The following is a 27,047-nucleotide window of genomic DNA, read 5'->3' on the forward strand; positions in this document are numbered from 1 at the left end:
ACAATATCTTATTTCCTTATTTAATGTAGAGATAATATCTCAACCATTATTATTCTCTCGTTTATTTAATTAGTTACCTGATTTCTTTTCCACAAATCTAGCAACTAATTAAATAGAGAATATTGGGTAATTAATATCTATAGTAGGCGCTCAACTTCTTGGTCATGGGCCAAGGAATTTCGAATTTTACAGTGTCCATAAGGCCCAACTTAAAATTCAATTAATTATTTAGTTGATCTAACAATAAATAATTAATTCCACAATAAATGTTTAATTCGGCAAATAGACAAATTTCCAAATGAATGGTGCTGAACAATTTTTAGCTGTGAGATTATAATAATAATCTTCATTATTACTAGAGAGTTCTTATTTATCTTTATCAGAGCCGAATCAAGGACTATGAACCTAGTAACATAATCTCCTATATTAAAAGACGAAATAGTCATTTCTCTTTTCAATCGATTCGTTCAATCTTGTTCAGTACTGCACAAAGTAATCGAAGATTGCACTCTACTTATTACTAGAATTATATTTAGTCATCGTGACGAGTGTTCAGGATCTAGTCAATTCGTGATCAAAATCCTCCAGGTTCAACCCATATCGAGTAAGGTCAATTATTCTGCGATACCTTTCTCGATATGTATATACCCTAAGCATCGTTGTTTCCCAACGAAAGATTCTTCCGTACGTTACTTACTACGAAATTGCTAGCAATCTATCCGTTCTGGAATCATCACTTAGGTGAGTGAACATTGACCTTCTTTCAGGAAGGCTTGATTCCATATCTGTCAACCACTTTCTTCTCATCTCACATTCCGGATTCCCAAGATATAATTATCCCAGCATCTCAGTAGCCTTTAATGAATGAGTCAAAGAACCCGACGATATTACCTGTAAGTCCATGATCACTTCAGGATTTAGATCAAGTCTCACTGTGACCATCATGGCGACCTTGGTTAGTGTGTCATAACGGTACTTAAACGACACATCAACAATCAAAATCTATCCAGGCTGCACACTTACCACAAGTACAGAATGCTCCAACAAAGTGATCAACCTTCACTTGTGTTCTACATATATGATTTTAGATACAACTATCATGGCATGTATCAATCATCGACCATGTTTTAACTCACCGCTCAAACTCAGATGCCCAGCATGTGGTTCATTTTAATGGTGATGCTATGGTAGATAGTTGTTATTGATTCTGATTCAGAAAACAACCCACTAATCATACGATGCTAATAAAGTAAACTTCTTATCCAAATCAGTAATCATTCATGTTTATTTATTATCTTCAGTGGGCAATATTCCTAACAATCTCCCACTTTGACCAGAGAAGATAAGGCAGTTTCCTTAGGCCATTTCATTCTTAGCCATCATACAACTGACGGCTTTGATGTTTGACCAGGATTGAGATTCCCATCTTATGGATTCTCACCTTAATCTATAATTATGTCGATTGATGTATGTCTCATTTAATATTCTTCCAGTTAATGCTTCTTTGCAAGTGATCTTTGACTTACCTCATAAGGTCAAGTCAAATTGTTCGTAGTAAATTAGTCTACTACAGAACACATTAACATTTTACATATCTTTTAGATAATCCACCAGAATTTATATCATTAAGATAATAAGTCTACCTATTCCAGGTGTACATCCCTTTGGAGCCAAAGCTAGTTGCCCATAGCATGTTTCAATCTCATCACCACTAATCATAGTGTGATTTTATTGAACATATTTATAAGAACTTCTATTGACCTATTTCCATTACTTGGTTATTTATAGTTGCTCCGTATCAGTCGTGTTCATATTCTATATACACAAGGATCTACTATATTTTAATAACTAAAAGTATCTCGCTATTTCCAGAAAGTCTTAGGGGCTGTTTGGTAGTTAATTCAAACAGTTTTTTGTTTTTTGTTTTCTATTTTTTGTAGTTGTACGGTAAAATATTTTTGCAGTTTTTTTCAAATAACTGTTTGGTACATATTATATTTTTATTATTGAGAAGCTGAAAAAACAAAATTACTATTTGGTACATGAATCTGTTTTCTAACTCAATTATTTTTTTAACATATATTTAAATACACAAAACATAAATATGACATTGTAGTCTAAATTATATACAATCATTTTTTTTACATTATAAACATAACATCATGCATATTGACTCTACATATCTTGAGCTATAAAATCTCTAAACTCCGTATATAAACGTCGAGCTTGTGTAGGTGCGCCTGTGTACGGCGGTCCGCCAACTTCTGATGCACTTTGACCTCCGACTCTTTCAGAACCTTCACCTTCAATATCCTCAATAGGAACATCTTGATTCCATCTTGTAAGCAAATGGTCTTCCTTTGCATACATTTTTTTTTATTAAATTATGTAATATAAAGCATGCCATAACTATACGAACTTGTTTGTGTAACGATGAGTGCATGTAGTTAAAAATTTCTTCTGGTCTACTCATTTGTCTATTTTGTCAGAACTCGGATAACTGATAATGTGCGGTGCGGTACGGTGACAAAAAACTTGGCTCGTTAGGAAATCCGTTATCCACGACATAGTATTTTCCTCCACAAATATGCAAACACACTAATAAAACTAAGCAAAGAAATCTCACAGATTCAACAACAACAAAAGTATTACAGAAATACATACAAACACAGTAATAACACTTAGCAACCAAGTCCCACATCTTGATTTTGGATTTCTAATTTTGATCGCCTTTTTAAAACTATAAAGCATAAGAGAATAAATAGTACCTTCAGTCAAACGAATACAGAGGTCAGTCCTCTCTTGGGAAACTGAAGAGATGCTTCAGAAATGCTCCTTTATCCAACTTTCCTGATTTCAAGTTGAATATCTGGATTAGAACACGGTATGCACATATGACCCTTTTTTTTTTTTTTGGCTAGCAACACAGACTTTGTATTTACTATATACATATGTATATGTATGATTTTTTTTAAAATCTGGATATGGATATGCATATTGTTTTCTCAGTAAGGTCTCCAAAAAGAAAACTACTCTACATAGAATATCTATAACATAGTTAATAAACACAGCCGCTCCCCCAACTTTCATCCTCAGGCCGCCACGTGGCGTCGCGAGGAGGCGACACGTGGCAGCCTTTTTTTTTTTTTGTCTTTCCGTTTTTTTTTACCTTTCCGTTTTTTTTTGCCGTTGCCTTTCCGTTTTCTTTTTTGCCTTTGTCTTTCCCTTTCCGGTTTTTTTTTTTTTTTGTCTTTGCCTTTGCCTTTTTTTTTTTCTTTTTTCTTTGCCCTTTCGTTTTTTGTTTTGTTTTGTTTTTTAGCTTTTTTCTATTTTGTAAATTTTTTATTTATTTATATTGTTTTTTTTCTCCCTCTCTCATCAATATATTTTGTATAATTTTTTTATGTATTTTATAATCATAATTACGGATACTATATTATACTACATCAATAACATACATTATTTTGACTGTATGTTAGTTTTAAATTTTCTTTATTAAATTATATTTCTTTTTTTCTTTGATATTTATTTCCCTTTACCTTATATGTGTCTCCATATTTCATTGAAAAGCGAACGCAAGTCTTATTTACCCATGAAAGTCTAATCGATGTATAAAATAATTTTTTAACATTTTATTATTCGTTCATGATTTTTAAGGATTTTTTCTTAATTATACTATATCGTTTTCTTTTTTTGAGGTTTTTTTCAATCTATTTTGTAAATCTTTTTTTTTATGTATATTGTTTTTTTTTCTCCCTCTCTCATCAATATATTTTTTATCATTTTTTTATGTATTTTATAATCATAATTACTGATACTATATTATACTATATCAATAACATACATTATTTTGAGTGTATGTTAGTTTTATATTTCCTTTATCAAATTCTCTTTCTTTTTTCTCTTTGATATTTATTTCCATTCACCTTATATGTGTCTCCATATTTCATTGGAAAGCGAATGCAAGTCTTATTTACCCATGAAAGTCTAATCAGTGTACAAAATAAATTTTTTACATTTTATTATTCGTTCATGATTTTTAAGGGTTTTTTCTTAATTGTCGATTTCTTTGGTGCCCATTGTTTACGAATCTTGATAACACAAATTAACATCTACAAATTTTACTTGCTATTATCATTTATAATATGCTAAAATCATTCGCACGTAGCGCGATGCTAAAACTAGTTACAGTAAAAAGCAAACTTTCGTTAGACACGCCAAAACTTTGACATAATCACGTTAATACCAAATCTGTATATATGGGTATTTTAATTTTTTTTATAAAAACCCTAGAATTTCCTATGTTCGTTTGACCAAACCAATAATTAATTAGCTCGTTTTATAGCCTTGGTTAGAGAATACCTTGAATTTTCACAAGAGCGATTCCGATTGGAAGAGATCCGCGGAGAAAATTCAAGCGAGAAAGAAAGAGTTGGTCGGAGAGATTGAGTCACTTGGGCTGAGAAAGACACCGGAGAGATCGGGGAGGGTCGAGAGAGCGATGAGAAGTGGTGAGGAAGAAGATGATTTGAGAAAAAAGAAAAAGATAAAAAAAAATTAGGGAAAAAGAATGATGAACTGGAGAAATGAGGAAGATGTCGAAAGAGTGAGAGAGAGAGAAAGAGAAAAGTTGAGTCAAAAATTTACAAAACACCTTTTTTGGCTTTTCTAATTCTTTTGATATATTTAAAAAACAACTTTAATAGTTTTTAATCACATTAGTTGAAAACCAAAGCCAAGCACCCACTTTCCATTTTGTTTTCTATTTTTATAGTTTGAAATGTTAAAAACGCTTTTTGAAATGACAAACAAACAGAACCTTAGTGTTACAACACTTTACTATTTCTCGGAAATTTACCATTGTCAGAAGTCTAATTATTAGGCCTTTTAATTACAATGTCTTTAGCTTCGAAAATCGAGCTACATACCTTATATCAATAAGTATATTTGAGACTACACGGAACGAGTTTATCGTTTCTATACATCAAAATATAGAAACAGTCAGCTCAGTCAATGTACTGGTGTCATAATTTGGTCCATCATTCAAACGGTAATGACACATGTTTTGGAGTCATAATAATCGATCATTCTCAAGATATCGATTTCTTTTAACAAACCTTCATATACAATCATTCATGGTTTGTCCATCACTTGGATCAACTTTTCATATTTCAAAAAGTTTTAGTAATCAAACCACTATGATCCATGCCATAAATTTTTTAGAACTTCATCCATAAAGGACAGTTCATCTTCCACTCAGAAGATCCCGATGAATTGGTTCGTGGTATCAGAAAGAAGAGTACGAACATCGCCAATGTCTCTTCTCAAAGGCTCGATCCCTTGTCTGCCAAACAGCTCATTAGTAGCTCGAACTCATTCATTAATCTATTTATAGATCTATCTTTTCCATTAAGCCAATGGCTTAACTGGTAGATCTACAAAATACGGGTTTATGACTTTAAGTAAGTTAGTTTGATCTTCAGTGATACTTCACGATCATATCTTTTCATTTAAAAAAATATATTGTTGATGATAGTTACAAGGATCCTTACAAAGATGCACTCACCTATTGATTTTAGTGGCAAGTTAATTACCAAGTATCCTTCCATTCAAATTATTGACTTATGTGGTAAGGCAATTATTAATTATCATTCCACTCATATTATTGAATAACAGCAGATTTGTTCCAGTTAAGGTTGCCATCATCAATGATGGCTTCAATCCTGTGAAGGATGCTGCTATTTATATATTGATCAATAGTGGCTAGATTCATTTAAAGGTTGCTCCCACTTAATTATGGAACAACAATGGCTAGAATTCGATCAAGGATGCTCCCACTCAATAATATGACTAACAGTGGCTAAGTTTCAATTAAGGATGCTCCCACTCAACCATTTGATTAACAGTGGCTAGGTAACAATTAAGGATGCTCCCACTCAATCAATGTGAATATTAGTGGCTAGGTTCCAATTAAGGATGCTCCGACTTATTCAATTTATCAGAGATTTATAACTTAGAAAATATAATTGTGCTTACATATAGTATATGAACGGAAATCAAAATCATTCACATTCTATATCATTCAATTCTATGGCAAAGGCATTCATTCATATTCAAATATCATAAAAGCATTCAAAAATATATCAATAACAAGGAGATAAATATTTAATGACACAACCATGTGTTCATAAATAATGTAATAAAGCATAAATAAATAAATAAAATTCATCCTATCTGAAATAGCCATAAGAGGCTATAATCCAGAAAATCTCAGATCCTAATGACACATCATCATGTTAAAAAATAACTCCAACAACTGAAAGTGATAAAACTAGCAGGAAATTAGATCTTCAAATGGAGCATGAGCTTCTCTACAATTCGGGCTTAAATTCGTCATTGTTCAGCAAGCTCGTCAACACTTGCGTGCTCCATCAGACCTGCTCTGCAACATGAAAGAAGTTTGCTCATGACTAATTATCCTCAAAACACTTTTAGGATATCTTTAATCATGAATTTTAAGGTACCATACCAGCATTCTTCTTGTTTTTCTCGAGCTCAGCCAAGTACAATGGACAGTGATGGAATTTACCAATGCTTTCACTATTCTTCTCTTTTCCTTTTCCACTTCTCGTGAAGTTTCTACTTTCCATCTTGGCGGGACCATTCCCATTCGAAGTACTAGGGTGTGCCTTAGATGACGCAACACCAGAAGTCCACTTCTTCTTGATTTTCGGCGAAGAACTCTTGTGAACATAGTTAGCCAACCCTTTGTTCTTCCCATGTCGAGTGATAGACTCGAAAGCCTGTAACTCATTCAATAGCTGAGACAATGCATAACTCAACTTATTCATTATGTAGTTGGATGTGAACTGTATGAAGTCACTCAAAAGGGAATTCAGAATGATTCTCACCTGAGTAACCTCATCCATCAGAGCCCTATGGAGTTCAGCTGCGATCAAGTAGTACGTCATTTTCATGACATGATCCCTTACCGGAGTTCCCGCAATCATCTAAGTGCTCGTGCACTTACGAGTGAGTTCACTGTGGACTTGCTCCCTCAGCATCCCAAAAATTTCTTGCACCGAGTCAAGGATCTCCACGCCGGTCTCTTTTCCTTCCATCAGATATTCTTGCAAGGATGTAGGTCATGGATTTGTTATTGGCCATGGTCCACTTGTCATAGTCTTCCCTCAAGTTCTTGGAGGCAGCACGACCAACATAAGTAGGTCTATCTTTAGTGAGGATAAAATGGATGCTTTCACTCACCAGCACAATGTTCATGTTTGACTTTCACTTAGGGAAGTTTTCACCAGTGAGAACGTCTTTCGACAACAAGGTCATAATAGGGTTCCACATGGTTACTGAATATATAAAAGCAATTTTATCAGCAATATGAAAATAAACAACTATAAATTTAATTTAGGAAATAAAAACCATAATGCAATCATGCACGGGATAAAATACTAAGCAAAAGAACCCCGTTTTATATTCCATGGTAATTCAACTAATAGGCACAATCCGTCTCACTAGGATGACATAACGAAGTGCACCTAGTGAAAATGAGAATCATCTTAGATTAGTGAGCAATCACAGTATATGTACATTCATAACTATGCTCACTAACTATCAGTTTTATAGGAATCTTTAGCCACATGAACAACCATCGATTGTTTCATGCATGAGTCGACCCAACATGTCAGCAGAAGAAAGCTTAGCTCATACGCCTTGGAGAAGTTCTAAGCCACGCAGAGATCCACTCCTCCCACCTATCGCCATAGACACAACCTTGGTATTAGAATCAGAAAAGCTCTTCCGTTCGGAGTAGACCACCATGGCATTCAATTAAGAAGACCTGCCGGTCACGAAGGGATCTTTCATCATCATGGTGTTGTCATCAATGTTGGAGGTCTATTACTCAATATAATTTTAATATTTTAATTTTCCTAGTATTAAACATTAATCTATTTGATACACTTGGGTTTACTAAATCATATTAAAAACCCAAGTGCTTCTAAGCTACCCTTAAAAACATGAGTTTCGATATAACTTAATTATTAGGAATTTCGTGACATCAAGTCTTGATTATCCTAATAGTATTCCATCACGGAAAAGCTCCCAGTAGGGTAGGAAAGACACTAGGCCTTTCAACAACCTCTCAGCTTAGCCTCTTATCGGCTTGATGACAAAGCTCTCCGATCCGTTCAACTAATTCATTAAAACTATCCTAATCCAATTAGATAATTTAAATAAATGAAAGTCCATGATAACCATTAACCCACGAAAGAATTTCTAAGTTATAGCATACAAACATGGCTAAGTAATTAAATAAACAAGCAAACATGGTTTGATTCGGTTTGATCGTTTCCTATTTGATCCTATAAATAAAAACAAGATGAGATCCATACAATTGGCCCATGGATTCGGTTTGGGCCCAATCTATGTCTCATGAAAAATAAATCAATACAAATTATTTATTTTTCCATATTTTTCAAAAATAAATTAATTTAGGGCTCTATGTCTCATTGAAAAATAAATCGATATCATAATCATTTACTTTTCTATGTTTTAAATTAAAAAAATCGTTAAGCTCCAACCCATACAATTAATTAAATAAAACATTTAAATAATAATTTTTTTAATTAGTGAACCCGTGGGCCCACTTGGCTACCTGGCCTTGACCCGGACGAATCCCACCAGCCCTAACGAGCCATGGTAGGGCTGGACTTGTTTGAACAAGAGCCGTCACAAAGGACGGCTCAGAGGAGGGCCGTGAGGCCGTGGCCGTGGGGTTGGGTGGACGGCCTTGTGCTCGTTCGTCCATCGCCTCGCCGCCGTGGTCTCGTGAGCCGTCGGGGCTGCTCTGGGTCTTCGATAGGTTATGGGTTTATGGTCGTGATCACGGTTCGTCAATCGTCGGATTACAATCAATAATAAAATTACATAAAACCTATACGCTTTGAATTTCGGGTGTACATAAAATCTAAAAAGAGAGAATCAAACATTCTACGATCAAACCAAATAACAATTCACATATCTTCATATTGAATTGAATGAAAAATATAAACACATATAATTTCATTCAAACCATATTAAATTTAATTATCATAACGAATCAATTAATTAAATAAATCATCTAGCTCTGATACTACTTGTTAGTAATTAATTCAACTCATCATAACCATGCGGAATAAAATAATTACGCTACTTAGCTAATTAATTAAGGTTATTTAATTAATATCAAACCATGAGAGCAGTTGTCAAGCAACCGAATTAAATAGACGAGTTATCAGAAAACTTACAGGTTTCTCCTTAAGCTTCTGAAACGGGTTCACCTTCTTCTTCTCAACTTCCTCTCCAATCTTTGAGCTCCGATCTGATCTCCCGGAACGTAAACTCTGGATGACACCGTAGTCTTCCGAAACGTAATCTCTGAACGAAAATCTAATTATGGAGTTTCAGATTTACTCTTATATTTCTAATAATGGAATCACATAATTCTGAGGGAGAGGGACAAAGAAAAAAATATGTCAACCTCTATGATATTGGGCGAAGTTTTTGCTTCTTCGGTTGTGTTGATTGTCTCATTAACCCCTATTTATAGTGGTAGAAATGAGATATTCTAGTAAGCTCCTAGAGATATTTATTCTTCTTTATTTTTACCTATTTTGTAGTTAAGCATGAACCGTTGGATCTTGACTATGAATCCTACTTTTTCTCTCATCCATCATATTAGAATCTAGGATATTATATTTTCTTATTTTTCTCATATATTTAAGGAATCTAGATATTTGAGAATTATGAGGACAATATCTTACTTCCTTATTTAATGGAGAGAATATCTCTACCATTATTATTCTCATAGTTATTAGGAAATTAATTATGAGAGAGAATAAATGACAATATATTTTCTTATTTAATGAAGAGAGAATATCTTAACCATTATTATTATCTCTCTTATTTAATTAATTATCTAATTTCTTTGCCACAAATCTAACAACTAATTAAAGAGAGAATATTGGGTAATTAATACCCATAGTAGGCACCCAACTTCATGGTCATATGCCAAGGAATTTCGAATTTTACAATGTCCCTTAGGTGAGTGAACATTGATCTTCTTTCAGGAAGGGTGGATTCCATATATGTTAATAACTTTCTTCTCAGATCACATTCCGGATTCCCAAGACATAAGTATCTTAGCGTCTCAGTAGTCTTTAACGAATGAGTCAAAGAACCCGACGATATGACCTAGAAGTCCATAATCACTTCAAGATTTAGATCAAGTCTAACTGTGACCATCATAGTGACCCTGGTTAGTGTGTCATAACGGTACTTAAACGACACATCAACAACCAAAGTCTGTCCACGTCGTACACTTACCGCAAGTACAGAATGCTCCCACAAAGTGATCAACCTTCACTTATGTTCCACATATATGATTTTAGATACAGCTATCCAGGCATGTATCAATCATCGACCATGTTTTAGCTCATCGCCCGAACTCAGATGCCCAACGTGTGATTCAGTTTAATGCGGAGGCTATGGACGATAGTTGTTATTGATTCTAATTTAAAAAACAACCCACTAATAATATGATGCTAATATAGTAAACTTCTTATCAAATTCAGTAATCATTCATCTTTATTCATTATCTTCAGTGAGCAATATTCCTAACACTTCTACCTCACAGTCGGAACAGATTACTAAGCCTGCTCCAGAAGACGAAGAGAATGAAGATGAAGATGAGGACGAGGAAAAAAATGTGGCCGATAGTGGTGAAGATGAAGATGATGAAGGTTCTGTTGAGACTCCTACTTTCTAGAGTCTCTCTTTATTTGGTCTGTACTATCTGAATATTTGGTCTCCTTTAGTTGTTTATGTTCTGGTTGATACACTCATTGGCTTCTCTTTATGATCAGTCTCTGATCTCCTATTCGGTATGTGTATTCACACCAATGTTTAAAATATCGATACCGATACTCATACCGAGGTTCTTATTTTACGGATATAACGATGGATATTCTATGACAATTTTAATACCGACTACCGATTATATCGGTGATATATCGATTATCGACGGATATATCGACAAAAATCTTATAACAAAATATAATAAAATATGTACCACTATTTATATTTTAAAATATCTAATAAAACAATCAAATTTAAAATATAACTATAACTTTTTTCTTATAGATATACATTATTAATATTTACATTTCTTTCTCAATATTAAAAAATGTAACAAAATATTTTTCAAAGAAATTATTTTTCTACTACATTACAAATATTCTTTAAAATAATAAAAAGGAATAGTATTATATATATTTAATTATTTAGTCTATTAGTAAAGATATTATATATATATATATATATATATATATATATAATACGTTATTTGTGATACATATATTTATATGTATAATAAAATATAAATAAGGAAATATTAATAATATCATTCTACTAAGTAAAATTAATAAGAAAAAGATATAAATAATAAGAAATCATAAATAAACAAAAGACAAAAAAAACAAAACAAATAAAACGATATTTTCAAATTTGGATAATATTTTGTCGATATTTGTTGATATTTTGGATTTTTAACTACTAAAAAATATCGGTATTTTATCGATATTTATAAAACGATAACGATTACAACGGATATTTTACCGAGACTCTTCAAAATTGGATATATCGATGATATATCACCGATATATCCTGATATTTTGAACATTGATTCAGACTATGTTGATTGTGGTGATTATCTGTTGTTTGCGTCAGTTCTCGTGTGCTTATTCAGATATTTGTCTTCCCTTGTTTTGGTTTATCCTTGTCTTTGATATGTTTTTGAGGCAATCAGGGGGAGAGGTAGTCTATTTGTCATTTAGTTTGACTTATTTGATTGCTAGTCTCTTGGTATCATGTCATTTATTTTGACTTAAACTTTATCTGACTAAGAACTTCTCTAGAAGTGCTTGCCTAAAAAATAGCCAAAGGGGGAGTTTGTTGCTACGTTATGTGTTGGCTTATTTTTTTACTACAAGTTGCTGAGGAAAGATGTCGGACAACATGCTTCAGGATTTGTAGATACATATTTCTCTTTTTGCGCAGACTGTAATTCTGGCAAGTTTCTTCTGCCACAACTTATCACTGAAGACTTTCCTTGATGATCTTCATGCGTTTATGGGTGAGGAAACCCTAGATTGACTTCTAGACTTATATGACTGCTATAAAAGCCGAGTGCTACCCCATTAGCTATTCTTTACGCTTTATCAAATATTTAGGGTTCCTAACCGTACATATGATCAGCGGACTGGGAAACTATTTATTTTGATAAGAGCAGTGTAATTCTCCAAACATTATTCCAGAAATCTGAGTGTCTGTGAGATTAAGTTTTGTGATTGCGTGATTGAAGTCTTTACGTGTGTTGATATTGAAGCTGACCAAGTATCGAAGCGTGCTTGAAGAGTGGAATCGAGAGGGGTCTCAAATTTAGGGGGAGTCCTGATTTGGTAATCACTTGTAGTAATAGTTCTAGGGCATTGATTCCGGTGTTGTTCATATAAGTCCATTGTTTGTACTATTTTCTACTTGATAGTGAAATATTTTTCATTGGCTGAGAGCCCTTAAATGTAGATGACATTGCACCGCACTGTGTAAATATATTATGTGTCCTTTATTTTACGCACTGGTTATTTTATTATTCATTATCTGCATCAGAGCAAGTTGTCGAACACATTGACTCTACATTGTGTACGACATCTTCTCTCTCTCAACATAATTTCATGAAATTTGTAATTAAAATTATTGAAATGCACGAGTTTAATAGTAGACAATTTCCGTGATATACAAGATATCAAGAGGTTTTGTATGTTAACTAAATGATATATTTTGGGATATTTGTATGATATTTAACTTATATGTGTTTTTTTTTTTTTTTATAGTTTATGTAAGCTATAGGGGCTGCCGATGGCATTTATCAGTACACTAAATCGTGGTATATATCAATGCACTGAGGTTTCTAACTAAAGATTGACGCCGTCGCTTCCAAATATTAAAAAAAAAGTATAACTTCAAATTTAAAAAGGCGGCTAAATTTCAATGTTTACAATTTACACGTGCTCGTAACATTTGTTTCAAACCAAAATTTCTAAACTAAACAATTATTTTAAAATCAATTAATTTGTGTTAAATATCGAAATTACATATTTAAGAGCGCAAATACAATTTTCTATACATAATCTAGCAAGTTAAATATACAATTAAAATCAATAAATTTACAAATAGTCAAGTTTATTTAAAATTATAAAAATAATCAAACTTACAAAATTCGTAATGTCTACAACTTTTTGTTGGTTCCGAATATAAAATCGTTACCAAAGTAATGATAAAGAGTTAAAATGGGAATAAGGAGAACACTATATTGGGAGAAAAGTTCTTTCTCTTTGCTTAGAAGATAATATGTCAAATACAAGTTTTTGAGTTGAAATGAAATGCATACAACTATGGCTATTTATAGGAAATGAAATACTACATTAAAATCCTTGCTCATCAAGTTTGCTTGCTCATCAAGTTTGCTTACTCCCCAAATTTGTAAAGACTTGCTCACCAAGTTGAGCTTATTAATCTCGCACTTTTCTGCCTCGTGTATAAATGTAAATACACAGTGGATCTCATATTTAATCTAGAGGCGTCAATATTGAGAAATACACCAACTAACTCTACAGAAAAAAATAAAGAATGTTGTAATATCTAATTGTAAGGTCTTAATAATCAGCCTTGTAATTTTCTATTGCATGTGTCCATGCGAAAGACTTGACAAAGTTTTTTATTCTCATTTGACTTTGAACCGCTATAGACATTACCATGTAATAAACTGTGTGCATGATCCTCTAACAATTAATATCCTTCAAAAACGGAGTATTTGAAATCCACCACGACCGTCACCACATAAGGGATTTCCACGTTGTCTTTTCTTAACATCTCTATAAAAAGATCTTAATCATAAGGGATTTCCACATTATCTTTCATAAAATCTCTGTACATAGATCTTAATAAGCATCATAAGCGATTCCATCACTCTGTTGCTTTAACATCTGTTCAGATTTCTCTCCCGACAATGGTGAAAGACGGAGAATGGCAAGGAAAAGTGTCGGCGAAAGTGAGAGGCGCAACGGCGGAGCAAGTCTGGCCTCTGATTGCGGATTTCTTCGGCCTCGACAAGTGGCACCCCGGCGTGGACACTTGTCGCCGTCTGGACGGTCCGGGAGGGGCGATCCGCTACTGCGAGAGGAGGGTAAGGCATGAGACGACTGGTGAGATCATAGCCGTTAGGTGGGCCAAGGAGAGGCTGATCGAGACTGATCCGATCGAACGGCGACTGAGATACGAGGTCCAGGAGAACAATGTGGGGTTCCGACAGTGGATCGCCACCGCCCAGGTGGTGTCGTCGGACGCAAAAGGGCAGAGCGGTAATTACGGGTGCGAGATCATATGGCTGTTCGGCGGAGAGCCCATGCAGGGCTGGACTTACCAACAGATCGTGGCGTATTATGACTCGTCTCTCACAGGCATCGCTAAGAATATAGAACACGCTCTTCTCTCTATTGCCTCGCATAACTAGAAGTTGACTTTTATTTCTCTTTCTCTCTCGTGCATCGTATTCATGTTACGTGCACGAACTATAGGTCGTCATTAATTATAGTGTATTTTTTATACGTTTATTTTAAACATATTTCATGCATGTTGTTGTCTTAATTTGAGTTTGACGAGTCAACGATAGCTCTTCCTTATAAAACTTCGTTTTTCGTTTTCCGATCTCTCTCAATTATCATGTCATCGGTTAGGTTGGGTTGTGCAAAACTGCAATAACTATATATACAGTTGTGGCAGAGATCATCAGATCCTGTGATTGCAGTTTTATCCGAGGGTTTGAAATTTGATGCCGACAAAATATATATAAACATATATATATATATATATATTAGTAGTTTAATTTTTCAAAAATACGGATATAATTTTTGGAGAAATTGAAATGACTGACTACGAGTTTCAGAATTAGTAATTTACCGTATTTTTTATTTATTTTGTACGGAAAATATACCCGCAGACATTTCAATCAGTGTTAAAATCTGTCATACATTTTTTTTTTAAATAAAAAAAATAAAAGCAGTTTACATATTAGTAAACACATATAATGCTGCATTAACTAACGTTAAATTTAGTATAAAATAAATACACTTGACTGAAGAGAAATTTTCCTCCCTTCTGTTGAAAGAAAAATGAAAGAGTCGAAGTACTGATTCATATGGATTTTAATATGGGTCTAAAGTTATTATGCTTACTGAATTTCATAAGGTTTTGGGAGTTTGGTAATGCTTCTCCATATTAGAAGCACAAGTGGCATGGGAAATGGTTCATGTGTTGCAATATGAGTCTAAAGTTAGTATGCTTCATTAATTTCATAAGGTTTGGGAGTATGGTAATGCTTCTCCATATTAGAAGCACAAGTTGCATGGGAAATGGTTAAGGTTATTAGTTAGGCTAATCTAAAAAAAGTTGTGTCGATATGCACTAAGACAAATAAAGACTTTGGATGTGACTTTTGTCCAAAGCTCAAAAAATCGCATCCAATAATAATGCGACTTTGGAAGCGACAAAAATTGCATCCAATCCTCTATAGCTAAAGCTACTGGATGCGACTAATCTTATAAGAAAAATCATGATTTTTTTATGCAACATATTTTATGCGATTATCGATTCCGCCAAAACATAAATTGCGGGAATTGATACATTTGGATGCGACTAGTCGCATCTAAAGACTTTCCCGTCAAAGCGCGGGAATTCTTTAGATGCGACTAATCGCATCCAAAAGTCATTTTCCGCACTTTAACGTGTTGTTTTTAGATGCGACAAGAAACCGTTTTATTTATTTTTAAAATTAATATTTATATAAATATATTATGGTAAAATAAAGTAATTTCGAAAATATTATAAGACATAATATAATTTTTTATATGAAATATAATAAAAATTATCATAATTTTTTCATAAAAAATACAAATAAAAGAGTTGCTAAATATAAAAATATTACTTCTTGCGTGATTTCTCGACAAACAGCTCTGCTACTGTCCTCTTGCGTTTTTCCTTCCTCTTGTGACGATGCTTCCGTTATTGCTTGCACGATCTCGCTAGTGCTTTACACGAGCTGGCATAATCCATTCTACCTCTGTAGATACTGGCATAATCTGAGCCCTCGCAGATACGACGCAGAGGCAGTAGTCAATAACGTGGTCTGTGGCTCGGAGTTGGGTCAGCGGCGTGGCTTGCGGCTTATCGTCGGATCAGCAGCTCGATATCAGGCCAGTGGCGTGGTATATTCGGCTCGGTGTCGGGTCATCGACGTCCTTTGCGGTTCGCAGAGAGGCAGATGAGGTTAGAGAGTTAGAGACAGAGATAAGCATAGAGAGTTAAAGACGTAGAAAGGTAGAGAGAGATTGAGAGAGAGAGAGAGAGAGAGAGAGATAGATTGAGAGAGAGAGAGAGAAGGCAAGGCATGACAGTGTTGTCAATGGTGCCCACAAGAAGAGTTGTAGTCTTTATATTGTACATTTGATGTAATAAAGTCTCATGAAGACTCTTGCTTGTAATTGCTTATTCATTAATAAAAAGTTGAAACGTTCATTCATTCTTCCGTGTCTGTTTGAAACTTTATGATAAAACATTAGTCTTTAGTCCATAAACAAACTAAACAACTTACGAAGAGACAAATGTAGATTTGCATGAACAAACTCTTCGTAGTTTGCTTAAAACGATATATTCGCAATCTAAGGGTCAAATGCCTATTGACCTCAGTACGATTATTATGAGAATCTATGATGTCTAGTTATGGAGCATTGAGAGTTGGAGACTCTATAGTTCTTCTAGGTATCTTCTAAAGGTACTGAATTGACCAGTGTACTTCTAGAGACAAAATAAGAACAAACCATTTAACCTCTTATGTCTCGAAATCACTACATATGAATTGCATCGTGCTTACCTTAATCCTGAAATGAGACATGCCATTTCACAACTTACGTATTCTCATTTGAGAAAGTCAGAGTTCGGACTCACTATGTGATTCCGAACATGGCCTATTGGTGAAGTACTAAGTTGTGAGAATGTCATGAGTAACTTTGTGAAGTTCTCATAGATATGGAATTCATGTACAAGATTGCTGAAATACAATGTATATCACCTCATGCTTTGTTCCTTGGAGTGTGAATAAATGAACTGGCCAGTGTCCGAATTGAGTCTTGACTCTTTTGGATTAAACAATGTGACTTGTTAGCTCCTCGTCAATACATTGTTTCTAACTTATTCACAAGCGAAAAATGAGTTGAGGAAATAACAGCTAGAAGGGTAAAATGGTAATTTTGTAAATCCCGACTAGCTGATGATATTCATGAAGGGTAAACACTGATAATATTCTGTGGATCCACTCATTACAATTAGGTTGAATTCTTGAGTAGAAAATAAATTCATTTGAACCGAGAGATTTCCAGTGTCAACTCTTTAGTGGAGTCAGTTGACATTAAGCTAAACTTGGAAAAGGTTTGTGAACTTTCGAGTCCAAGTGTTTAGCTCAAGCTTTGTTCATTTGGATCCATGAGGTCACTGTCACGAATCACATCGAGTAGGAATAGTTAAACTGGAAGCTAAGTCAAAACAAGAATGAAAATTGTCAAAAGGGTATTTTTGTCTTTTGAGACATAGGATGAAATGAATGTCAATAAATTTTTTGACATGGTCATTTGATGACATACATCACTCGGAAAAAATTAGATTTATTGGGCCTTGTGGATTAATTTCATTTCATAAGAATTTTATTGAAAATTCTTAATGGGCATTTTCCATATTGTCATGAACAAATGAAGGAGCTTCTAGAAGCCCCTTCTAGAGTGAATATAGGCGACCAACATACCCAAAGAAAGAGAGAATATTTTGTGCATAAATATATCAAGATACTTACCAAAAGAAAAAGAGGAAACAAATTTCCTATGCATGCCATAAGGAAATTCGGCCAAGGCTAGAGAAAGGAACAAAATAGGAAACAAATCAAGGCTTCTAGAATGCCTTGTTGGCCGTGTGACTCTATGAAGGAAAAAGGGAAATTGGCTCATGAATATGTGATATTCTATAGAAGAGGAAACTACCTTATTGAACGTGAGACCTCTCCTATAAATAGGAGCCTCATTCCACACATTTTATTCATCCAAGTTTAAGAGATTTGAGAGACTCTCTCTCTAGAACTTGGCCGATCCTCTCTCTCTCTCTAGTTAATTTTCGGTTTTTGTTTTGGCACCTAGGTCCTCATTTGACCTAGTGTTTAGCTCTGCGACTTCAAGACTCGTTCTTAAGTCGTAGTGTTTAAAAGTGCCCACACACTAATTCCTTTTCTCTCGAGTGATTTAGTGATAGAAACTTTCGGTGTTGCTCGAGTTGCCGAGGAAGGAAGAGAGACATGCTGCGAAGGGAGACGAACATTGCAACCTTTTTCCAAAAGCTTCTCAACGTTCAAGCGTCTAAAAAAGTTAGTAAACTTCTATGCTCATATTAGTTTTTATTTATATGTGCTTGTTCTTTGTCTAGGTTAGTAAAAACTGTTTTACTTGAAAAAGAAATTTTTTAAAATTCCGCCGCTTAACGAAGCGTTAAACTTTTTCTTAAACCCTAGATCGATTCCAACAGACACCTGGGTTTGAACAGATGCGGTCCTCATTGGTGGTATGGGAGAGAGATATAAATAGAGAGAGAGAGAGAGAGAATGTGATAGAAACATGCCTCGGGCGTCAGTCAATGTTGGCTCAGCGGCATGGAGCAACAGTCAGTGACGGCAAGAAAGAGACAATGGTTGTCTATGCGATCTCGATGGTTCGATGGTGATCTCAGTGGCTCGGACACGCGTAGAAGAGGCAAGGTGAGGGTAGTGGTCTTAAACGCAGATGGTCTGTTGGCCTCGCGAAGGAACTCTGGTGGTTGGATGGTCTCGTGTGAAGGAACGATGCTGACGGGGTCGAGTAAAGAATCGCGGTGTTTTTTTAGAGTGAGAGAGAGAGCGGTGGTTGTAGGATTTTAGGATATGAAATTGGGGTCGGAGAGAAAGAGGTGGTGGTTGTGGTGGTGGTGGTGGTAATGGCAGAGATAGCGAATGAGTGGTGGTGAAGAAAAAGAACAGAAGTGGTGGTCGGAGAGGATGGTCGCACGAAGATAGAGATAGATCTACGGAGTGAGAGACTTCGAAAAGATCTAAATCAGCGGAGATGGGGCGACGAGCATGAAAAAGGTCAGAGAGAGGTGGTTTTGCATTGAAAACTATTGAAGTGTGATAGTTTGTTGGAATTGATCTAGGGTTAAGAAAAGATTTAACGCTTCAAGCAAGCGGCGGAATTTAAAAATTTTCTTTTAAACAAGTAAAACGTTTTTACTAACCTAGACAAAGAGCAAGCACATGTTTATATTTAAAACTCTCTAAAAGAAATACTCGTTAACTAACCTTTGTGAAGCTTGAACGTTGAGAAGCCTTATGAAGGTTGAAACGTTCGTCTCCCCACGCAGCTCGTCTTTCTTCGTTCTTTGGGAAACTCGAGTAACCACGAAAGTTTCTATCACATGAATCACTCGAGAAAGAAATGAATTTGTGTGTGGGCACTTTTAAAAACGACGACTCAAAAAACAAGTCTAAGAGTCGAAGAGCTAAAACACTAGGTCAAATGTGGACCGGTGCCAAAACAAAAACGAAAAGAACTTAGAGAGAGAGAGTGTGAGACGGGCGGCCTGTTGTCAATGGTGCCCACAAGAATAATTGTAATCTTTATTTTGTACATTTGATGTAATAAATTCTCACAAAGACTTTTGCTTGTAATTGCTTATTCAATTAATAAAAAGTTGAAACATTCATTCATTCTTGTCTGTTTGAAGCTTTATGATAAAACATTAGTCTTTAGTCCATAAACAAACTCAACAACTTACGAAGAGACAAATGTAGATTTGCATGAACAAACTCTTCGTAGTTTGCTTAAAACGATATATTCACAAATCTAAGGTCAAAGGACTATTGACCTCAGTATGATTGTTAGGAGAATCTATGATATGTCTGGTTATTGGACATTGAGAGTTGGAGACTCTATAGTTCTTCTAGGTATCTTCCAAAGCTACTGAATTGACCAGTGCACCTCTAGAGACAAGATAAGACCAAACCATTTAACCTCTTATGTCTCGAAATCACTACGTATGAATTGCATCGTGCTTACCTTAATCCTGAAAATGAGACATGCCATTCCACAGCTTACGTATTCTCATTTAAGAAAGTCAGAGTTCGGACTCACTATGTAATTCTGAACAGGACCTATTGGTGAAATACTAAGTTGTGAAGATGTCATGAGTAACTTTGTGAAGTTCTCATAGATATGGAATTCATGTACAAGATTGCAGAAATGCAATGTATATCACCTCATGCTTTGTTCCTTGGAATGTGAATAAATGAACTGGCTAGTGTCCAAATTGAGTCTTGACTCTTTTGGATGAAACAATGTGACTTGTTAGCTCCTCGTCAATACATTGTTTCTAACTTATTCACAAGCGGCAAAGGAGTTGAGGAAATAACAGCTAGAAGGGTAAAATGGTAATTTTGTAAATCCCGACTACCTGATGATATTCATGAAGGGTAAACATAGATAATATTCAATGGATCGACTCATTACAATTAGGCTGAATTCTTGAGTAGAAAATAATTTTATTTGAACCGATAGATTTTCAGTGTCAACTCTTTAGTGGAGTTAGTTGACATTAAACTAAACTTGGAAAAGGTTTGTGAACTTTTGAGTCTAAGTATTTAGCTCAAGCTTTGTTCATTTGGATCCATGAGGTCACTGTCACAAATCATATCAAGTAGGAATAGTTAAACTAGGAGCTAAGTCAAAACAAGAACGAGCCAAGGTTTACGAAAATTGTCTAAAGGGTATTTTTGTGTTTTTGGACATAGGATGAAATGAATGTCAATAAATTTTTTGACATGGTCATTTGATGACTTGCATCCACTCGGCCAAGTTAGTTTGTTAGGGCCTTGTGGATTAATTTCATTTCATAAGAGTTTTATTGAAAATTCTTAATGGGCCTTTCTCATGTTGTCATGAACAAATGAAGAAGCTTTTAGAAACTCCTTCTAGAGAGACTTGGCCGCCCACCCTATAGAGAAATAGGAGAGATTATTTTGTGCATAAATGTATCGAGAAGAAACAAATTTCCTCCATGCACAAAGAGGGAATTCGGCCAAGACAAGTCAAGGGAGAAGAAAACATAAAAGGAAACAAATCCAAGGCCTTCTAGAAGGCATCTTGGCCGTGTGGAATAAAATGGAAAGAGGTAATATTTTGCTCATGAACATGTGATATTCTATAGAAGAGGAAACTGCCTTATTCAAGATGAAACATCTCCTATAAATAGAGCCCTCATTCTTCACATTTCATTCATCCAAAGTTTTAGAGATTGAGAGCTTCTCTCTCTAGACTTGGCCGACTTCACCTCTCTCTCTCTCTCTCTAGTTTTCTTTCGTTTTTGTTTTGGCACCTAGGTCCTTATTTGACCTAGCATTTTTAGCTCTTCGACTTTGAGACTTGTTCTCGAGCCGACGTGTTTAAAAGTACCCACTCACTCATTCCTTTTCTCTCGAGTGATTATAGTGATAGAAACTTTCGTGGTTGCTCGAGTTGCCGATGAAAGAAGAGAGATGTACTACGAGGGGAGACGAACGTTGCAACTTTTCAAAAGCTTCTCAACGTTCAAGATTCTAAAAAGGTTAGTAAATTTATAATGCTCATAATATTTTTTATTTACGTGTACTTGCTCTTTGTCTAGGTTAGTAAAATCGTTTTACTTGTCAAAAGAAAAGTTTTAAAATTCCGCCGCTTACCCGAAACGTTAAACTTTTTCTTAAACCCTAGATCAATTCCAACACGGCCAAGCTAGAGAGAGAAGCTCTCAATCTCTAAAACTTTGAAATGAATAAATAATGAGAATGACGGCCCTATTTATAGGATAGGGATTACCTTCGACAAGGTAGTTTCCTCTTCTATATAATATCACATATTCATGAGCAAATATTGCTTCTTTCTCCTTCCATTTGGACGTGCAACCTCATAGTGCAAGTCATTGGATTTGTTTCCACTTTTATCTTCCTTTTCTCTTGCCTTATCTTGCCACCCATCTCTTTCCATGCAAAGGAAATTTGTTTCCTCTTTTTTTTTGGCAAGTATCTTCATACATCAATGCACAAAATAATCTCTCTTTTTCTCCTTGGGTTGGACGGCTAACAAGCTTCTAGAAGGTACTTCTAGATTTTTCTTCATTTGTTCACGACAACATAAAAAATGCTCATTAAGAATTTTCAAGTAAAATTCCATGAAATGAAATTAATCCTCAAGGCCCAAAAACTTGTTGTGATCGAGTGTTTATTCGTCATCATATGACAATGTCAAAAAATTTATCGACATTCATTTCATCCTATGTCCAAAAAGACAAAAATACCCTTAAGACATTTTTTGTAAAACTTGTCTCGTTCTTATTTTGACTTAGCTTCTAGTTTAACTAATCCTACTCGATATGACTTGTGACAGTGACCTCATGGATCCAAATGAACAAAGCTTGAGCTAGCATACTTGGACTCAAAAGTTCACAAACATTTTCCAAGTTTAGTTTAATGTCAACTGACTCCATTAAAGAGTTGACACTGAGAATCTCTCGTTTCAAATGAATTTATTTTCTACTCAAGAATTCAACTTATTTGTGATGAGTGGATCCACTGAATATTATCTATGTTTACCCTTCATGAATATCATAAGCTAGTCGGGATTTACGAAAATTACCATTTTACCCTTCTAGCTGTTATTTCCTCAACTCATTTGTCGCTTGTGAATAAGTTAGAAACAATGTATTGATGATGAACTAACAAATCACATTGATTCATCCAAAAGAGTCATGACTCAATTTGGACACTGGCCAGTTCATTTATTCACATTCCAATGAACAAAGCATGAGGTGATATACATTGCATTTCAGCAATCTTTTACATGAATTCCATATCTATGAGATCTTCACAAAGTTACTCATGACATCTTCATAACTTAGTGTTTTACCAAAAGGTCCTTTTCAGAATCACATAGTGAATCCGAACTCTGACTTTCTCAATTGAGAATACGTAAGCTATGAAATGGCATGTCTCATTTCTGGATTGAGGTAAGCATGATGCAATTCATACGTAGTGACTTCGAGACATAAGAGGTTAAATGGTTTGTTCTTATCTTGTCTTTAGAAGTGCACTGGTCAATTCAGTACCTTCAGAAGATACCTAGATGAACTATAGAGTCTCCAACTCTCAATGTCTCATAACCAGACATCATAGATTCTCCAAACAATCGTACTGGGATCAATAGTCTTCTAATCCTTAGATTGAGAATATATTATATTAAGAAAACCATGAAAAGTTTGTTCATGCAAATCTACATTTGTCTCTTCATATGTTGTTAGGTTTGTTGAAGGACTGAGGACTATAGATTATCATAAATCTTCAAACATACAAGGAAGAATGAATGAACGTTTCAAATTTTATTAATAAATAAGCAGTTACAAGCAAGAGTCTTCGTGAGACTATATTACATCAAATGCACATAAATAGACACTAGTACTCTTCTTGTGGGCATCATTGACAACAAACTCCCACTTGACTCAAAGAAGATGTGAGTAGTCCTTCATGCCTAATCCCTCCCGATTCTGGTCGAAGACCTTGTTCGCTAGGGTCTTGGTGAATGGATCTGCCAGGTTGTCGACCGTTGAGATCTTCTTAACCACCACGTCTCCGCGCTGCACGATCTCTCGAATTAAATGGTATTTTCTCTCAATATGTTTAGAGTGCTTATGGCTTCGAGGTTTCTTTGAGTTAGCGACAACCCCATTGTTATCACAATAAAGGGTCATGGGCTCGTCGACGTTTGGAACGACTTCCAAATACTTAAGGAATTTTCTAAGCCATACAACCTCCTTGGATGCTTCAGAAGCAGCCACATATTCTGCTTCCATTGTGGAGTCAGCAATGCAAGATTGCTTAATACTCCTCCACACAACAGCTCCACCATTAAGGATGAACACAGATCCCGAAGTGGATTTCATGGAATCCTTATCCACTTGAAAATCGGAGTCAGTATATCCCGTCATGTCAGGTCAGTACCTGAATATGTAAGCATCAAGTTCCTAGTTCTTCGAAAGATACTTAAGAACATGCATAACATCAATCCAGTGCCCGGGTCTAGGGTTGGATTGAAAACGGCTAACTACACCAACTGCGAAGCAGATATCTGGTCTAGTGCAAAGCATAGCATACATGAAACTTCCTACGACTGAGGAGTAAGGAATTTTCCTTATGTCTTCAATCTGTTGTGCAGTCTTGGGAGACTGGTCCTTAGAGAGTGAGACTCCATGCCTAAAGGGTGTTTGGCCCTTCTTGGAGTCTTGCATCGAGAAGCGATCCATCACCTTATCGATATAAGATGCTTGAGAGAGCGACATAGTCCGGTTCTTCCGATCTTGAAAGATTTGGATCCCCAGAATGTACGCGGCTTCTCCTAGATCCTTCATATCGAATTGCTTTGCAAGCCAGACTTTAACATCAGATAACTTACCCACATCATTACCTATGAGTAATATATCATCGACATATAGTACAAGAAACACAACTTTGCATTCGTGTATTAACATGTAAACACACGGCTCATCTATTGACTGCTCAAAGCCGAAGCTCTTCACAGTTTCATCGAATCTAATATTCCATGACCTAGATGCTTGCTTTAATCCATAAATGGAGTTAAGCAACTCACAAACCTTGGTCTCTTGACCTTCTTCCATGAAACCGTCTAGTTGAGCCATAAAAATGCGCTCGTCGAGATTGCCATTCAGGAAGGCAGTCTTGACATCCATTTGCCAGATCTCATAATCGAGAGCTACAGCTATGGATAGAAGTATGCGGATGGATTAAAGCATCGCGACTGGCGAGAAGGTTTCTTCATAGCCAATCCCTTCTTTTTTTGTATAACCCTTAGCCACTAGTCGTTCTTTGAACGTCTCGACGTTCCCATCCGGACCCTTTTTTTCTTCTTGTATATCCACTTACACCCTACGGGTTTAATCCCTTCAGGAAGGTCTACAAGTTTCCAGACTTTGTTGACATACATCGAGTGCATTTCAACTTTCATGGCGTCAAGCCAAAGGTTTGATTCAGAACAAGCCATCGCTTGGCTATAGGAAACAGGATCATCCATGTCAGATACGACTACTAGAGTGTCTCCATAAGACATGTACCTGTCAGGATTTTGAGTAGCCCCCCCACTACGTCGAAGTAATACTTGACGAGGTTCTGATGAGTTAGGTTTTGTTTCAGTTGGGGTAAGAACAGTTCTTACAGATGAGGTGGAAGCTTCCTCACCCAACTTTTTTTCAAGAACAATTTTGCTTCCAGGTTTTACATTTTTCATAAAGTCCTCCTCAAGGAAACGAGCATTCGTGCTAACGAAAGTCTTATTCTCCTCGGGACTATAGAAAGTGAAACCTTTGGTTTCCTTTGGATATCCAACGAACAGACACAATTCTGACCAACTAGCCAACTTGCTATTCTTTTGCCTCAGCACGTGTACAGGGCAACCCCAAATTTTGATGCGGCCTAGATTTACTTTACGGCCAGTCCATCGTTCATAAGGAGTACCAGGAACAGTTTTAGATGGAACTTGGTTCAGAATATATGCTGCTGTTTCGAGGGCATATCCCCAAAAAGGAAATAGGGAGTGATGAGTAACTCATCATTGATCTAACCATCTCCATAAGAGTTCAGTTTCTTCTCTCTGACACTCCGTTTTGTTGAGGTGTGCCAGGTGCGGTAAGCTGAGAAGCGATACCTTGTTCTTTAAGAAAGTCATCGAACTCTCCAGACATATACTTACCACCTTGATCAGATCGAAGGGTTTTGATCTGTTTGCCAGTTTGCTTTTCCACTAAAGCCCTAAAGACCTTAAATACGTTAAAGGTCTCAGATTTGTGTTTGAGCAAATAGACAAAACCGTATCTTGAGCAATCATCAGTGAAGGTAACGAAGTATTCGTATCCTCCCCTTGCCTGTGTACTGAGCGGACCACATATATCAGAATGTACAAGTTACAGCAACTCAGTGGCTCTTCGACCCTTATAGGAGAAAGGTCGCTTAGTCATTTTTCCTTCTATGCAAGATTCACAAGTAGGTAGTGAACCTATTGCAGAGGCTTGGAATGGACCGTCCCTCACAAGTCTCTTAATCTTGTCTAGACTGACATGACCAAGTCTTAAGTGCCAGAGATATGTTGATTTTATTAGATCGGAGGATTCTGAAAGTTTGATCCTCTTTGGCTCCCTAACTAGATCATTATCTATTTCATTGTGTAAAAGAGAGGGTTGAGTGGGATAAATGTAGAAAAGAGCATTCTTCATACATGCAGCAGTGACAAAAGAATTTGATAAAGAAATACGAATTACATTCTTTATAAACTTTAAACAATAATCTTGCTCTAAAAGATGAGCAACATATATTAAGTTTTTCTCAAATGAAGGAACATAATAAACATTATTCAAATTTAAAGTGTGGTCTTCAAAAGACAGCGTCACGGATCCCATAGCCCTCGCAGACACTAAGCTCTCACCACCCAACTTGAAGCAGAAGTCGCCTTCCTCTAAGCTTTTGCTTTTCCTAAAACCAGTCAAGGAGCAGCAAATATGGTTAGTAGCAGCGGAGTCAATAATCCACGATGATACATTATCAGCTACTAAGCAAGCTACGATAACAATACCAATACCTTTTTCCTTAGTTTTGAGGTAGGCAGGACAGTTCCTACGCAGTGACTAGGCTCGTTGCAATGGTGGCACTTGTAGTTAGACTTGTCCACCTTCGGAACCTTTGGCGTCTTCTTCTTCTTTTGAACCTTAGGTTGGTTCTTCTTCTC

General features: G+C 35.6%; 1 protein-coding gene across 1 annotated transcript; it reads left to right on the plus strand.

The window, feature by feature from the left end:
• The first annotated feature begins 13,971 nt into the window (after positions 1 to 13,971).
• LOC149390771 (lachrymatory-factor synthase-like) lies at positions 13,972 to 14,710 on the plus strand. Its single transcript, XM_089621394.1, has one exon. It carries the CDS (start codon positions 14,117 to 14,119, stop codon positions 14,618 to 14,620), a length of 504 nt encoding a protein of 167 aa, XP_089477520.1. The 5' UTR covers positions 13,972 to 14,116; the 3' UTR covers positions 14,621 to 14,710.
• The last annotated feature ends 12,337 nt before the right edge of the window (positions 14,711 to 27,047 follow it).

Source organism: Urtica dioica, chromosome 7 (assembly GCF_054948205.1).
Source record: "Urtica dioica subsp. dioica isolate 48M chromosome 7, U.dioica_male_clone48M_v1_H2, whole genome shotgun sequence".
Classification (NCBI taxonomy): domain Eukaryota; kingdom Viridiplantae; phylum Streptophyta; class Magnoliopsida; order Rosales; family Urticaceae; genus Urtica; species Urtica dioica.

What these genes read in the sequence shown, in the direction of transcription:
- LOC149390771 (XM_089621394.1), top strand. Translation starts at nt 14,117, where the DNA reads ATGGTGAAAGACGGAGAATGGCAAGGAAAAGTGTCGGCGAAAGTGAGA.